This window comes from Natrix helvetica, assembly GCF_964273705.1.
Source record: "Natrix helvetica genome assembly, chromosome: 2".
Taxonomy (NCBI): domain Eukaryota; kingdom Metazoa; phylum Chordata; class Lepidosauria; order Squamata; family Natricidae; genus Natrix; species Natrix helvetica.
In genome coordinates, this window is record NC_138552.1 from 162,119,146 (window position 1) to 162,136,029 (window position 16,884).

The 16,884-nt window shown below is 38.0% G+C and overlaps 1 protein-coding gene across 1 annotated transcript in view; it reads right to left on the minus strand.

Moving 5' to 3' along the window:
• The window catches only part of COL21A1 (collagen type XXI alpha 1 chain), a 94,569-nt gene that overhangs the window by 36,300 nt on the left and 41,385 nt on the right, over window positions 1-16,884 (minus strand). Inside the window, exons 11-15 of the mRNA XM_081941767.1 lie at window positions 11,198-11,242; window positions 10,917-10,970; window positions 7,375-7,428; window positions 5,235-5,288; window positions 23-76 (exon numbers count right to left, since the gene is read on the minus strand). Of these exons, the coding sequence (XP_081797893.1) occupies window positions 23-76; window positions 5,235-5,288; window positions 7,375-7,428; window positions 10,917-10,970; window positions 11,198-11,242 (261 nt within the window). The remainder of the gene's footprint in view (window positions 1-22; window positions 77-5,234; window positions 5,289-7,374; window positions 7,429-10,916; window positions 10,971-11,197; window positions 11,243-16,884) is intronic.

The window sequence follows — 16,884 nt, forward strand, 5'->3', positions numbered from 1 at the left end:
CCCAAATTTGTCAGAAACTTACAACCCGTCCAGGTATTCCAGGAAATCCAGCAGAACCTTTTTCTCCTTTTGCGCCCTGGTAAAAGAATAGGACAAAGCTAAATAAGAGCAGCAGTAAATCAAACTGTCAGCACCCTCTAAAGGCTGGCAGAATACATGGTGAGTTGAAGCTGGCTCATTAGTCCTGCTCATCAAGTGCTAAATATGCTTGACCAGTTGTGGAAAAACCTGGACTTAGCACTGTGAAGAAAAATTATCTCTTTTTTTTTTCTTTTAGTACTTATTCAAGGTGATAATATTCTTATGGGTGAAGTGTAGTGTTCTTGCTCTTGTTTTAAGATAAAAGTTGACAGAGATTTGTGGAAATGGTTTATCTCTCATTATACATTACACAATAATTTCTCCCAGGATTAAACTAAAGTTGCAAAGGCAGATCCCCTAAGGCAGTGATGGCGAACCTATGGCACGCGTGCCACAGGTGGCACGTGGAGCCATTTGTCAGGGCACGCAAGGCGCTGCCCTGTCAGCTGGCCAGCACGCATCTGTGCTCTGGCCAGCTGACTTCACCCCTTTTTAAAGCCATTTTTCACCCTCCCCAGGCTCCAGAGGCTTTATAGGAGCCTGGGGAGGGCAAAAAGAGCCTACCCCACCCCGGAGGCCCTCTGGAGGCTTCATGAGCTTCCCTGAAGCCTCCGGATCGCAAAAAACCAGTCCTACAGGCAAACCGGGGGTTCGGGAACGGACTTAAGGTTTGCTTGGAAGGTCGTTTTGAGCACTCCATATGCTTCAGGGAAACCTCTTGAAGGCCCCTGAAGCCTTTGGAGTGCTTAAAACGACCCTCCGAGCAAACCGGAAGTCATTTCCAGTTTGCTCGGAGGGTCATTTTGACTCCTTCGTAGGCTTCAGGGAAGCCTACTAAAGGTCATTGAAGCCTTCGGAGGGCCTCGGGGGGGGTGAGGGGGGCTCTTTTCACCCTCCCCAGGCTCCTATAAAGCTTCTGGAGCCTGTGGAGGGTGAAAAAAGTATGCAAAAATTGGGGGGTCACGCCTGTATGCGTGCATGCGCACTGGGGGGGTCGTGCATTGCATTATGGGTGCAGCATGCCTGCACACGACCCCCCTGCACTCCCCCCACTTATGGCACGCAAACAAAAAAAGGTTCATCATTGCTGCCCTAAGGGAACTCTTCCCATTGGATTTTTTAAATCTCTAGATAAATTTTATTAAAAGTTTTTAAAAGAACATGAAACTTACAAATAGTTTTGCTATATATTCTTTTGTATTCTATAAGCTAGTATTGAATTTTAAAAAATGAAAAACAGAGAAAATATAAAAAAGAAATAGAAAGAAAAAGCAATCAATTTTCTTTGCAACAAATATGAGCATAAATACAAAATTAACTCTTACTCTATGATTACAAAAGAAAGCTCACTTTTTTCTATTTACTTTTTCCCCCTAATCATCAAAACAACAGTAATAAATGCATTTTTCTGTTTCATGCAATATATATATATATATATATATATATATATATATATATATGCTGGTTTTGTTGTATTCGGGTCTTTTCCCGTGTAAGGTCCGTGTAAGACCCGAATACAACAAAACCAGCATACCTACACCCGTGAAAATCTACGAAAACAAATATATATATATATATATATATATATATATATATATATATATATATATATATATATATATATATATACATACATACATACATACATACATACATACATACATACATACATACATACATACATACGTACGTACATATTTGTGTTACAACCCCTGGTATGCCTAAATATGGGAGGAAGGTCACACTCCCTCTTTCTGTCCTTCGGCTTCATCACAGAAGACCATGCAGGCAGAAAACCATATTTTTTATTTTTAATGTTGCCTTTTATATTTGTGTTGTATTTGTACTGATAAATAAAGTCTCCCTTTATTTATTTATCAGTACAAATACAACACAAATATATATAATGCTGGTTTTGTTGTATTCGGGTATTTTCCCGTGTAAGGTTGAGATTGTCTTTGCAACGTTTCGGCAGGATCACACCTGCCATCTTCAAGCTGTATATATATATATGGCTTCCAGTCAGCCATAAATGTAGATATTGTCTTTTCTCTAATCAATGAAATCAATTTGGTCATCTTTGAAATTCCATTATCTTCACACTATTCCTCTGTTGTGGGTGGTGTTTTTTTATTTTTGAGTATATAGTAATCCAGTTGCTTATCTATTAATTCTAAAAGAAAGTCAGTGTTTCAACAGTTTGTATGTATGTATGTATATGTATGTATATGTATGTGTGTGTGTGTATATATACATACATACATACATACATACATACATACATACATACATACATACACTGGTCTTGTTGTATTTGGGTCTTTTCCCGTGTATGATTGAGATTGTCTAGGCAATGTTTCAGCGAGGTCTCACAATCACATGATTCTTTGCTGGATCTCTTCACTGATGGGAGAGGCTTTTATTTTGGATTTGGTGGTTTTTTCCAGGTAGGTGGTGGGGTCTGTGTTTAGAGGTTTGTAAGCAAACCTCTAAAGAATCATCCTCAGAGAGAAATCTTCCAGATGCCCCAAACTCTATGGCCTCCCCAAGATACACAAAGAAGGAACACCACTCACACCCATAGTCAGCTCCATAGGCTCACCTCTACAGAATCTTGCCAAATTCTTCGCCAAACAACTCCAACCCTACTCAGAATCCATCACCTCACAGATACAAAACTCACTCCACTTCATAGAAACAATAAAGAAACAAAACCTACAACCCAGCGACCTACTCGTGAGTTTCGATGTCATATCCCCCTTCACCCAAGTGCCTATAAAAGAAGCATTGACAGCTATCCAGAACAAACACAACCCCCCTAAACACATCCTGGACCTGACCAACCACTGCCTAACCAACACATACTTCATCCATAATGGACAAAGATACAAACAGATAGAAGGAGCACCCATGGGATCACCCCTCTCACGCGTCATCGCAAACTTATACATGGAACATTTTGAAACTAACGCCTTAGATAAATTTGAACACAAACCCAAACTCTGGCTTTGATATGTTGATGACACTTTCGTGATTTGGCCACATGGGAAAGAAAAACTGGACAACTTCCTCACACATCTCAACAGCCTACACCCCAAAATATAATTCACCGTGGAAATAGAAGCAAACAACCAACTTCTCTTTCTGGACGTCCTAATCTACAAAAAGCCCAATGGCTCCCTAGGACAAACCATCTACCGGAAGAAAACACACACCAACTGCTACTTAAATGCACAATCCCATCACCACCCTGCACAGATCAACTCTGTAGCCAAGACCCTCATCTCCAGAACCAAACGCCTAACCGACAAAGACCACCTGAAAACTGAATTACACACTCTCACAAACGTATTAATCTCCAACGGATTCCAAAGAAAAACAATTACCAACCTAATCCAAAGGGAGACTCCCCCCCAAAACCAAGACACAGAACAGGACAAAGGCATCGCCCTCCTCCCTTACATCAAAGGCCCCACAGATAAAATCAGCAAAATTCTCCACAAACACAATATCAAGACAGCCTTCAACACTGACCAAAAAATAGGCAACATCTTAAGAAACCCCAAAGACAAAATCCAGCTAGAAAACCAAGGAGTCTACGAAATACCATGCAAAATCTGCCCTGCAACATGCATAGGACAAATGGACAGGATAATAAATGCACACATCGCAGAACACAAAAACGCAATAGGAAAAAAAGAAGAAACTTCCTCCCTTTTCCAGCACCTTAAAGCTACAGGACATGAAATTAATTTTGAAGGAACCAGGTTAATCTCCAAAACAGAATACTTCAACAAGAGAATAATTATGGAAGCTATCGAAATAGAGAAACGCTCCCACAACATGAATAAACGTGATGATACCTCCCCCCTACCAAACATCTGGAAACCAGCCCTAGTCAACAAACGAGCCCCATCCACCACCTAGGCCATTACAACACGAAACAACAATGTACACACAGCCAGCACCAATCAGCACCAATCTACCAATCATGATACAACCACACAACCAATCACTCCACTTACTGAAACAAAGCCAGCACTCCATAGCCCCCACACACACCAAGATTTATAGAAAGACTGCAGCTCCGATCACACTTTAAGCCCCAAACCCAGCCTGAAGATGGCAAGTGAGACCTCACTGAAACATTGCCAAGACAATCTCAATCTTACACGGGAAAAGGCCCAAATACAACAAGACCAGCATACCTACACCCGTGAAAATCTACGAATATCTATATCTATCTATATCTATATCTATATCTATATCACCTATACCTATACCTATACCTATACCTATCTATATCTATATCATCTATATCTATATCTATATCTATATATCTATATCTATATCTATATCTATATCTATATCATCTATATCTATATCATCTATATCTATATCTATCTATCTATCTATCTATCTATCTATCTATCATCTATCTATCTATCTATCTATCTATCTATCTATCTATCTATATATATATATATATAATCTATCTATCTATCTATCATCTATCTATCTATCTATCATCTATCTATCTATCTATCTATCTATCTAGTTATATTCCAATAGTCTTTCACAGATCTACAATAACATGATAAATTGTCCACGTTGTTCACATTTCCAACATTCATTTGTAGTATCTATATACATTCTATAAATTTCTTTGGTGATAAATATAAAAGATATGTCATTTTATAAATATTATTTTAAAAAATTCCCATTGAACTATTTGTACATTGTAGCCAAACATTTTAGCCCATTTTATCATACATTGTTTCACTTGTTCTCTCTAATATTTCAACAAAAGTTTATATATTTTAGCAATAACATGTTCATAGTTTGTATATAATTTTATTTCAAACTTACTTATATTGTTCAAAATTATAATTTTTTTATCCATTTTAAACCTTTTTGAGATTTGTGTATAAGAAAATTATTGACAAGTATAACCTTTTGTTGACAAATCTTCCCTTGATTTTGTTTTACAACTACTTGGAGAGAAATCTAGTACATTGTGATAAGCTTACCATTTGTGTTAACTTTTATTTCTTGTCTATAACAACCTAGATTTATATTTAGTCCGGCTCACCTGACATATGGTTTTTTTTATCAAACTAAATCATTTGATCTTATATTAAGCTTAAACTTGCCTTTTTCCCATAAATTCCTTGTATGCCTTGATCTCCTTTAGGTCCTCTGTCCCCCTTAATAAAATAAATAAATAACTTTATTTTTATATGCAAAGAGGCAAATTAAATACAATAAAGCAACAAAACATTCGCTTACGATATCTAAGGTGATAGTAGCCATACCTTTTAACATAGTGCAAATGTGGTTTAAAATTAATACTTATTTACATGCCAGAAATAAAATGTCTTCATAATTGTGTATTTAGACCACCTGCCTATCATGACTTTTTACAGCCATTATTAGACGCAAAAGACTAATGTCATGCATTAAGTTCCATTTAAACTGATTTATTGTTTATGCCTATGCACAGGAATCTAGTCAACTGATTAACAGTTAGGACTACTTTGGCACTAGATAAGAGTTAGACTTCAAGATGGGTTGGACTTAGATTGCTTGTGGGAACATAGAGATAATAGGCTGATTCCTCTGACTCCACCCCCAGGCCCCGTCTTCTACACAATGCTATAAAACATATGATAATAACATAAAAACATATAAAAACAGCAATGTGAAGGAATAACAACTCTAATTTACCTCTATTATAGTTCCAATTTGCAATATTTTAGGTGGTCTATTGTATAAAATATTGAATTAAAAATTCAAAAACCAATCCATCTACTAGGAGGTAGCATCTATGGAAAGATGAACAATATTTCATCTAAGACAAACTTTGCACTAATGTTGAGATGATAAATAGACTAAATATTCCAGACCTTCAGAGCAGGCTAGTTTCAATTATCAGGAAAGAGGAAATGATAATATTGAAAAATACTTCCCCTAGTATTTACAGTCTAGAATAGAATAGAATAATAGAGTTGGAAGGGACCGTGAGGTCTTCTAGTCCAACCCCCTGCCTAGGCAGGAAACCCTATACCATTTCAGACAGATGGCTATCCAACATCTTCTTAAAGACTTCCAGTGTTGGGGCATTCACAACTTCTGGAGGCAAGCTGTTCCACTGATTGATTATTCTAACTGTCAGGAAATTTCTCCTCAGTTCTAAGTTGCTTCTCTCCTTGATTAGTTTCCACTCATTGCTTCTTGCCCTACCCACAGGTGCCTTGGAGAATCGTTTGACTCCCTCTTCTTTGTGGCAACCCCTGAGATATTGGAACACTGCTATCATGTCTCCCCTAGTCCTTCTTTCTCTTAAGCTAAACATACCCAGTTCCTGCAACCGTTCTTCATATGTTTTAGTCTCCAGTCCCCTAATCATCTTTGTTGCTCTTCTCTGCACTCTTTCTAGAGTCTCCACATCTTTTCTACATCGTGGCGACCAGAACTGAATGCAGTATTCCAAGTGTGGCCTTACCAAGGCATTATATAGTGGTATTAACACTTCACGTGATCTTGATTCTATCCCTCTGTTGATGCAGCCTAGGACTGTGTTGGCTTTTTTGGCAGCTGCTGCACATTGCTGGCTCATATTTAAATGGTTGTCCTCTAGGACTCAAACAGCTTTTTAGTTGCAGACCTGTGTTATTGTCTCTCGCACTAAGATCCAATCTGTGTGCCTTTTTGTATACCTGCAGAATATAAATATGCTCCAGCATAAAAGCTGTTATCACTTGAGTTACGTCATGATTTTGTGGTGGAGATGGCTCCAATGGTACTAATTCTTCATGACCACAAGGGGACAATGGGGTATAGATAGAGGTATAGATATAGACAATGGGGTATAGATAACACTTCACGTGGTCTTGATTCTATCCCTCTGTTTATGCAGCTTAGAACTGTGTTGGGGTTTTTTTGGCAGTTGCTGCACACTGATGGCTCGTATTTAAATGGCTGTCCACTAGGACTCCAAGATCCCTCTCACAGTTACTACTATTGAGCAAGGTTAGATTAGGTATGGGAAAATGATTTAAAACTGGATAAACAAGTCAGCCTATGTGATATCACCACTTCCATAAATATGTATATCTACCTTTACTTATTTGACAATATTCTGAACTAAAAGTTGTGTTCTTAAGACAGAAAAGAAAACATGGAATAATAAGTCCTATGAGATTAAAAAGGGCAGGATTTTTATTATTTTGACAATCCCTTGATTTTTTTTTAACATCCTACCCATTGTTACAAGAAGCATTTGGTTTGAACCTTAGATGCTGGATTTCCGTGTAATCCAGGGAAACCTGGAACTCCACGTTCACCCTAGAGGAGGGAAAATGTAAATCTCTGTGAAGCATGTTAAGTAAATAAATAAGTATCAAAAGGCATCACTTCATAAATGAGACAAAGATATTTACTCCACTGGGCTTGCTTTCTAAATAAGAATTATACCACTGCTTTCTTCATTATATAGCCATGAATTCTTCGGTCTGGTCAGGATGCCAAAGCACCCTTGAGCTAACATTTAGCCACTGAATCTTAGGACATGAAGAAATGATGTACAAAAACAAATGCAAAGGGCACTGCTTTGGCTAGAAAAAAGAAACAGAATAATTAGCCATCAGCCAGAAGCTCCTAGCATCTGCATTTTGAAATAATTAAGAAATGAACTATCTGGAATGCACAAAACGTAGAAGCAAAGAATCTATGATGTTCTTTCTAGAACCAGCCCCCACCAAAATTCTTGTTGAGAAATACCTTCTGACAACAGATACTCCACACAGAAACGTTAAAAACATATTTACTATGTAGAATTACGGATAGTAAAAACATGTCATTATTTCAGAGAATTCAGTCAATATGTATCTGTATGGCTTTATTCATGAAGTTAGTTTAGCAGGTAACTTTATTTATGGCTTGATACTCTGCTGTTCTCTATCACTGCCAGATATGACCTTTCCCTCCCTGTTTTATATTTAACTACCAATGATTTATTTGCAAGCTCATCTTAATCTATTCCAATAAGACAACTGAATGGTATATTGCCAGTATGTGGAACAGTAAATCTGTACCAGCGCATATAAATCAGCATCTGGACAATAAATTAAAGTCCTGGTTATTCACAACTTCTGAAACACTTCAAAATAATATCTACCCTCAAACAACTGAACATCAATTTTGTTTTGAAGAAGTAGGAAAATGTTCTTAAATGTCTGAAACTGATATTTTGCAAAACCATTATTTTGTGTAAAAACAAGCCTAAACAGCTTGACCTCAAGTGACTTTAACTCAAATTTCTGTTCAAATATACATTTTAATATAGCTTTGAGCTAAATCACAATGGCATCTAATCTAGGTTTCTATAATTCAGTATATTCTATAATCTTTTCCTCCTTTTCTTTTTTCCTCCATCACCCGATTTTCCATTTATTTACTTATAATAATCTATATGGCTGCCCAACTCACTCAGTGACTCCAGATGGCTTACAAACATTTTAAAAAATCAATATAAAAACAATAAAAAGAAATACACTCATCCTGGCAACCATAGTCAAATCAACCATTACATTCTGGGAGGAGTTTGATTCTGTTGCCCCCGAGGATTTGGACAGGTTGCGTGGACGGCTGCGGCCCACCACATGTTCAATGGACCCGTGCCCCTCCTGGCTGGTACTGGCAGCCTGGGAGGTGACACGAGGCTGGCTTCTGGGCCTGGTGAACGCCTCATTGGGTGACACCATCGCTGGCCATAGGGGGCGAACAACTGTCCCCTGTGGAGCGGGCGCGCAATTTGGGCGTCCTCCTTGATGCCCGGCTGTCAATGGAGGACCATGTGGCAGCCGTGGCAAGGGGGGCGTTCCACCAGGTTCGCCTGGTGCGCCAATTGCACCCCCTACTGGACCGGAGTGCCCTGCGCAGGTCACTCATGCGCTGGTGACGTCTCGCCTGGACTACTGCAATGCCCTCTACATGGGGCTTCCCTTGGGACGCATCCGGAGACTGCAGCTAGTTCAGAATGCAGCCACGCGGGTTATCATGGGGAGTACACGTTACTCCCACGTAACACCTCTCCTGCGCGAGCTGCACTGGCTACCTGTGGCCTTTCGGGTGCGTTTCAAGGTATTGATTACCATCTTTAAAGCGCTCCATGGCATAGGACCTAGTTATCTGCAGGATCGCATCCTACCACACACGTCCCTGCGACCTATCCGCTCACACAGGGAGGGACTCCTCCTGGTGCCATCCGCTAGGCAATGCCAGCGGGCGACACCTAGGAGTAGGTCCTTCTCTGTGATGGGCCCAACCCTCTGGAATGACCTCCCCCCTGACATTCGAACTACCACCGACCTCCGTTCCTTCCGTCAAAAATTAAAGACTCACCTATTTCAAGCAGCTGGCCTGGCACTCTCTTAGTTTTACCTCCCGGGGATATATTTTAATTGGGTTTGGGTATTTTAATTGGGGATGCTTTTAGGGTTTTTATAGTATATTTATTTCTTGTACAGCCTTATCTCCTCCATCCAAATGTATTTAATTGTTTTATATTATTGTATTTTTATCTGCATTTGACTGTACACCGCCCCGAGTCCCTTTTTGGGAGAGGGGGCTGTTTAGAAATCCAAGAAATAAATAAAATAAAATAAAATTCTTTGCTGTGTTTTGCTTTGTCAATGTTGCAATTGGGTGGGATAATAATTTCCTTAATCTCCATAATCTTTAGTAGGTAACCGCAAGTATTCTGTTCAATAGAGGTTAGCTTTACTTTTTCACAGTGTTTTATGTATCCTAATACTTCTTATGTCTTTATCTACAGTTATCTAAATTAGTTAGATATAAATTATATATATAGCATTCCAATTGCAACTTTATAGGTTTTTTATATGACTCAAGGATTTGACTCCCTTGCAATTTTACATTAACAATTTTTATTTTTACTTCTACTTTAGAGTGATTGTTATATTATTAATTTTATGGTGTTCCACAAGCATAATAAACAACAAGAACTAATCTTACAAGAAATGAAGATATTAAACATGTGGCTCAAATGCTTATTGCATACCTTAGAGCATTAACACTCATTAAGGGCCACAGTGAACATTTCATTATTCATTATTACTCTTGGGATCATTGCCAAATTCATTCTTAACCACAGCTGACTTTGATATTATAAAGAATGGGAAATCATGGCTCACTAGGAGCTTTCTGAATACTACACAGAATACAAAGTAATTTGGTCAAGATGAATTTTCACATAATGATATGAGAGTGATGGCTATAGAGAAGCTTTGACATATACAGTGTAAGTATTCTATATGCCATAAAAAGCCATTCAATACGATTCAAAATGCTTGGATTTTTCATATGTGCAGAATGATTTCCAAAAAAAGAAAGAAGACTTGAATAATCACATATAAGATTATGTTATTGTGAACTTTTCAAAAATCCTGGCGTCTTATACAGTAGGATCATAAACATATACAAAGCCTAACTTCCAAATACATTGTACTTAAACTTGCATAAATTGTACAGGTGCACACAAATGAACTCATCTTTTGTATTTGGCTGGACATCCAGACTTATTGGGAAAATTTCAAATGTAGGAGAAAAAACAGCAAATCATGGCAGAAGATATCTCAAAACCAAGAAGTATTCAGAAGCAATTTAAAATAAAAGCATACATTTGTACAGGGAATCAAGTATATTTTAAAAAGATAATGTATATTTTAGTAACTATCTTTCGAAGATTTTGGGTATTATGTGGTGCCGCATTTATTGATTAAAATGAATTATAGGCATTTAATTAGCCTCACCTTTGCCCCATCTGTCCCAGGTTCGCCTTTCACACCTGGAAGGCCATGTGGACCCTTGTAAAAAAATTAATCTAGATTAGGAAACTGGTTGAATTTTATGGATTTTATTTATAATTATAATAACCATTATGTAAAATGTTGTCTCACAGAGGTTCTTAGAACAGCTTTTCCCAATTTTGGCCATGCCAGTTAAGAATGTTGCAATTCCCCCCAAAACATGAAGGCACGTAAAGAAGCATTTTCTAGTGTTAAAAAAAAGAAAAAAGACATAGTGAGCTTACTTGAATCCCTGGTGATCCTGGAGTACCTGCTACTCCTTGATAACCCTAAGAAGAAAAACCCAAAAGTAATACTATTGCATGTTTGAGCACTTTGCTTTCAATGATTTACAACATTTTCATGGCTCAGCCTTGAGGGTTTTGGAATTTCTGTCAGGTGCACAGAACTGGAAATATCGCTGTGCCAATAGAACTTTGAAAAAAAATAATGCATTTCAGGCCAACTTCTCCATCAGAACAGCAAAGTAGTCATTAAGGATATATTATCTTTCAAATAGATTGAATTAGATGTATTCTAGAGCCATGGTGGCACAGTGGTTAGAATGCAGTACAGCAGGCTACTTCTGTTGACTGCCGGCTGCCTGCAATTTGGCAGATTGAATATCACCAGATTCAAGGTTGACTCAGCCTTCCATACTTCCGAGGTGGGTAACTTGCCATTATGGTAAAAATATATGCACCTCAAAGGGTCAATGATGTTTGAGTCAAAAAAATATTAGTTCATGACAGACATCACTTTATTGTTCTTTCTTTCTTTCTTTCTTTCTTTTTCTTTCTATCTATCTATCTATCTATCATCTATCTATCTATCTATCTATCTATCTATCTATCTATCTATCTATCTATCTATCTATCTATCTATCTATCTATCTATCTATGGGCCATGGTGGCGCAGTGGTTAGAGTGCAGTACTTCAGGCTACTTCTGCTGACTGCTGGCTGACTGCAATTTGTTCAAATCTCACCAGGCTCAAGGTTGACTCAGCCTTCCATTGTTCCAAGGTGGATAAAATGAGAACCTAGATTGTTGTGGGCAATATGCTGACTCTCTAAACCAGCAATATGCTGACTCTAGAGAGGGCTGTAAAAGCTCTATGAAGCAGCATATAAGTCTAAGTGCTATTGTTATTCCACCATTTAATTTCAGATGACAAAGAGATTGAACTTTAGACAGTTTGCCCCATTTTAAATCAGAACTACATGGAAGGCAACCTCCTGTGAGGAATTCCCACATACATTCATATCAGTGAACATATTGGTACATTTTTCATGAATGGTTGATAGAAGAGGAGCAGAAATCGGGTTCCTAATAAACAGATACAGTAGAACCTCTGGTCACGACCATAATTAGTTCCATAACTTTGGCCACAACTCGATTTGGTCATGACCCGAATCTAACCAAAATTAATGCAGTGGCCACACGAAGTCACTGTTGTTTGGCTCTTACAAAAAAAATGGTGCGGAAGGGGGAATTGGCTGTGGCCATGTTTGATCGCCACCCAGGTATCTGTTTGTGAGCAGATTCAAAAATTTTGTGAATTTTTTGGTTGGAACCGAATTTGGTCGTGGGCAGAAGCGTTGATGACCATAGGTTCTACTGTAGGTTTATGTTTTATGTTCCTTCTGCAAGTCTAAAACCTATTTTATAGAATGACAACATGACACATCATAGAATATACCAACTCACATATGCCCCTTTGAGCAATTCCAATTTTAAAAGGGCTACAATGATTATGTGGCTATTTAAACCAGTTCTGTGTCTCAGTGGAGGAAATGGGTTGAATGTCCCCTTTGTCTTCATGAACAAAACCGACTATTACGAATGACATAAATTTCATTTTGCCCATGGAATCATAAAGTACACTCCACAAAAATTAATTCAAATTTAAAAGTTGTTGGCAATAAGTAATAAATAGTAGTTGATCGCATTTTGTCCAAAAAACCCAAAAGGTCAGGAAAAGAGACAAGTTGCCAGGAAAAAAAAGGCCCCTAACTGCATGGCATTCAGGGAATGTAAAAATTTGATGACTGAATTGTGGTCCAAAGACATCCAGCCAGCTTTCCTGCCTAGGGCAGGCCTAGAACTCACTGTCTCCTGGTTTCAAACTCCAACTCTTCAATACGTTACTGTATCCCCGTTTCACCATATTGAATGACAACTAGATGGCAGGCAAGAGATTTAAAAAAGATAGTTTCTTGCAAGCTAATGGTCAACTGATCAACCCAGGAATTTTTTTGAGGGGGGAGAAATTTCAATTAACCAGTGGTATAATGAGAAAAACAAAGATTTTTTTTTTTAAATACAGTGTGCAGAATTATGTGGTCATGCCAATTGGTGAACATATTTTTGATGGTGGATAACATTGGGCAGGGCTTGAATTTCTGCCAAAGAAACCAGCAATCATAGTCCTTGATATAGTGTACATTAAAGCTGCATTGAGAATAGCCCAGGGCAGACCCAATTTGGGTACATAGTAAAGATTTGCTGTGGGGAGACCGAGATGTAGGGAGGCATGCTTTCCTACTAGTTATTGGTCGGCAAGGGAGCTCAGCAAAGCAGCTGTGGGGATATGGCTATAGAGGAAGCTACTACCTGTACTACCATTCATCTTCACAGGTGATCCACAGGTTACAACAGCAATTTCCATTGCTAAGTGATGTGATTATAAAGCACAACACCACAGGACTGTGGTCCCCATTGCCACCATAACTTGTGCAGGTTGTTAAGCAGGGAAGAGCTGGGAGTCCCTAGTAAGCAGGCTGGTGGAGGTGCAGGTGCCACAGGGGTGGGGAGTGCTGCTGAAAGTTGCTCCAGAACACAGGCAAGTGTGTGGGTGCCACAAGAAAGTAGAGGATGGGAGTCAGAGTAACTTCAGACTTCCTGCTGGCTTCCTCATTGATTTTGCTTGGGGAATCTGGCAGGGAACAGTAAAAAGTGCACAACAGTAAAATGTGCAATTATGAGACCATTGCTTGCTGTGACAAAGTAATTGTGAGCCAAGCCCTAAATGCCCAGATTGCAAACACATGACCATGGGGACACGGTGACAGCCAGAACTCCAAGGATCGGTCATAAATCTCCTTCATTCAGCACAATTGTAACTTGAATGGTTGCTTGAATGAGTAGTTGTAACTCGAGGAGAGAAATCTATCTATTATCTTTATTGCATATATTTGGAGGTTAAATTGGGATCATTTGACACATACCATTGTTCTTTTTAAGTCACGGTTCTTGGTTTTACTATTATATACCTTGTTCTGAATGATTTTCCAAGTTGGGCAGCTTAAATATTATTACAATTACCCCAGCAAAATATCTTTCTATTTTAGTTATATTTATTGTGAATAAAGCAATGTGGTTCAGGCTATTTAGCTATCAATACATTCCAAGCAATCTTCCGTAGGCTTTCTAAGACTTTATCCTAAATCAACATTCTTCAGTTTCATTTTCTTGATACATTTAATATTTGTTCATTTTCCCCATAAGACCAAGGAGTACTTCAGTGGAAATTTGGATTAGGAAAGTTCTCTCATTCTATGGCAATATTTATCTTTAAAGGGTTTTTTGGAAAAATCAAGATATTGAGAGTCAGTTTGGTCTACTGGTGAAGGCTAGAAACTAGGAGATGTTTTAATCCCATTTTAGGCATGAAAGCCAGCCGGTGACCTTGGGCCAGTCACTCTCTCTCATACCCCAGCCCACTTGACAGGGTTTTGTTGTTCAAAAATAGGAGGAAGAACAAATACTGTGTATATAAATTGGCTTGATTTATTCGTAAAAATAATAAAAGTGAAATATAAATAAATAGATAAGACATCCAATAACACACATTCTGATATTCCATCTGCTACTTATGTAAGAATTCAAAATTCATTAGAAAAATAGTATATAATTGTATCCAGTTATGATTAATTTCAAAATCAAGCAAACATTCCCAATCTTTTTTGTATAAACAGTCTCAGAATTACTGCTGACTACATTTATAATCCAGCAGTTCATGTGTCCCAAGGATCATGAATGCCTGTGGAAAGTTTGGTTTGTATGCAATGAAGGAATATGGCTCTAACTCAAACTATCCATGATATTTAAAGCTTTATTAGGAACGGCCTCTATGCTTTAATAGACCTGCCCACAGAGCAAATTTTCATTAAAAGAAGCATAAGACTTTGGGTTGCAAGGTTTTGTATTATTACTTTCCAGACCATTTTACTCTATACTAATTCCCATTATGGCTAAGGAATATTCAAAGATTGTTTCATTTACAGCTCAATTACTAACTGAAAGACAACAAAAATAGTTAGGAATATGTTTCAATGAGTTTAAGAAGTATTATATAGGACTGCCATTTAGGCAGACCAAGAGCTGCATCATGATTTTAATACTCCTTCTTAATAGCCCTACATTCCTAAATTAGCCAATTCCTAAAATAACTTTTCAAAAAAATTTCCATACTGTGAAAAATGTTCAACTTGAAAAACTGACTCATCCGAGGAAAACATGTAGAACTGCCAGATTATAAATCTACAAGAATGGTTGATTTTTTTTTTTCTTGCATGGCCCATTATAATGTTATTTATATCATTACTAAGAAGCTTTGTCCGCCGCTAGAATAAAAGCTACAACAAGGATGTGGTTCTCTCTTCTAAGAATACCAGCAGCATAACTTCCCACTTACTATTGATAGCATCAAGTCTTTTTATCACTAATCCGGAGGCTATACTACATTATGGAGACTTTATGAGCAGCACGGTCTCTACCTTTACATGAAATCATCATAAATTATATTAAGTTTCTGTATTTCTTATAACCAAAGTGCACACGGCATCTATTTCCTCAGGCGTGAATCTGATTCTTCTAAAAGTTATTAAAAGTCTGCTCTCAGGATATAACAGAATAACAGAGTTGGAAGGGATCCTGGAGTCTTCTAGTCCAACCCCCTGATCAAGCAGGACATCCTATACCATTTCAGACAAATGGTGGTCCAATATCTTCTTTAAAACCTCTAGTGATGGTGCACCCAGAACTTCTCAAAGCAAGATAAGAAGTGATTAATTCTTCTCACTGTCAGGAAATTATATCTTATTTCTAGGTTGGTTCTCTCCTTGATAAGTTTCTATCCATTGCTTCTTCTCCTGCCTTCAGGTGCTTTGGAGAATAGGTTGACCCCATCTTCTTTGTGGCAGCCTCTCAAATATTGGAAGACTGCTATCATATCACTCCAGCCCTTCTTTTCATTAGACTAGACATACCCAATTCTTGCAACCATTCTTTGTGTATTTTTGTCTCCAGGCCTTTAACCATCTTAGTTGCTCTTCTCTGCACTCTTTCCAAAGTCTCAATAGCTTTATATATCGTAGCGATCAAAACTTGATGCAGTATTCGAGGTGTGGTTTTATCAAGGCATTATTACTTATTTAATAGAAAATACCTCCACTAAATAAAGTATATCCTTATTTGTGTTGCACAAGGAAAATAAATTTCCTTCCTGACAAGGATGGAAACTGGAAAAGCAGCCCTAACACATCTTCATTATTAAATTCATGCTCCGCTCAAGAAAAAGTTGTCCATCCCAGTTACGACTAATGAGTCAGTCAAGGCATCCCTGCTTGTAAGTCAGAGCAGACACATAGGATATCTCTGATGCAAAACCACAAGAAATACATTACTGCTATAGAACCTGTTTTGCTCTCCTGGATGTGAAAGCATGAACTGTCACTGTTTAATTCTTCAAGATGCCCTTCTGGAAACAACCAGCTAACATCTGCTAAGCACATACAGCTATACTTATGGAGCAACTTCACGTAGGAAGAATTCCTCCAATAGCAAGTAAGGCTCTGAACATGGAAAGACATCACATGTTGTTAAACATTATGCCCATACAAGGCTCTTTCCCATATTCATCAAAATAT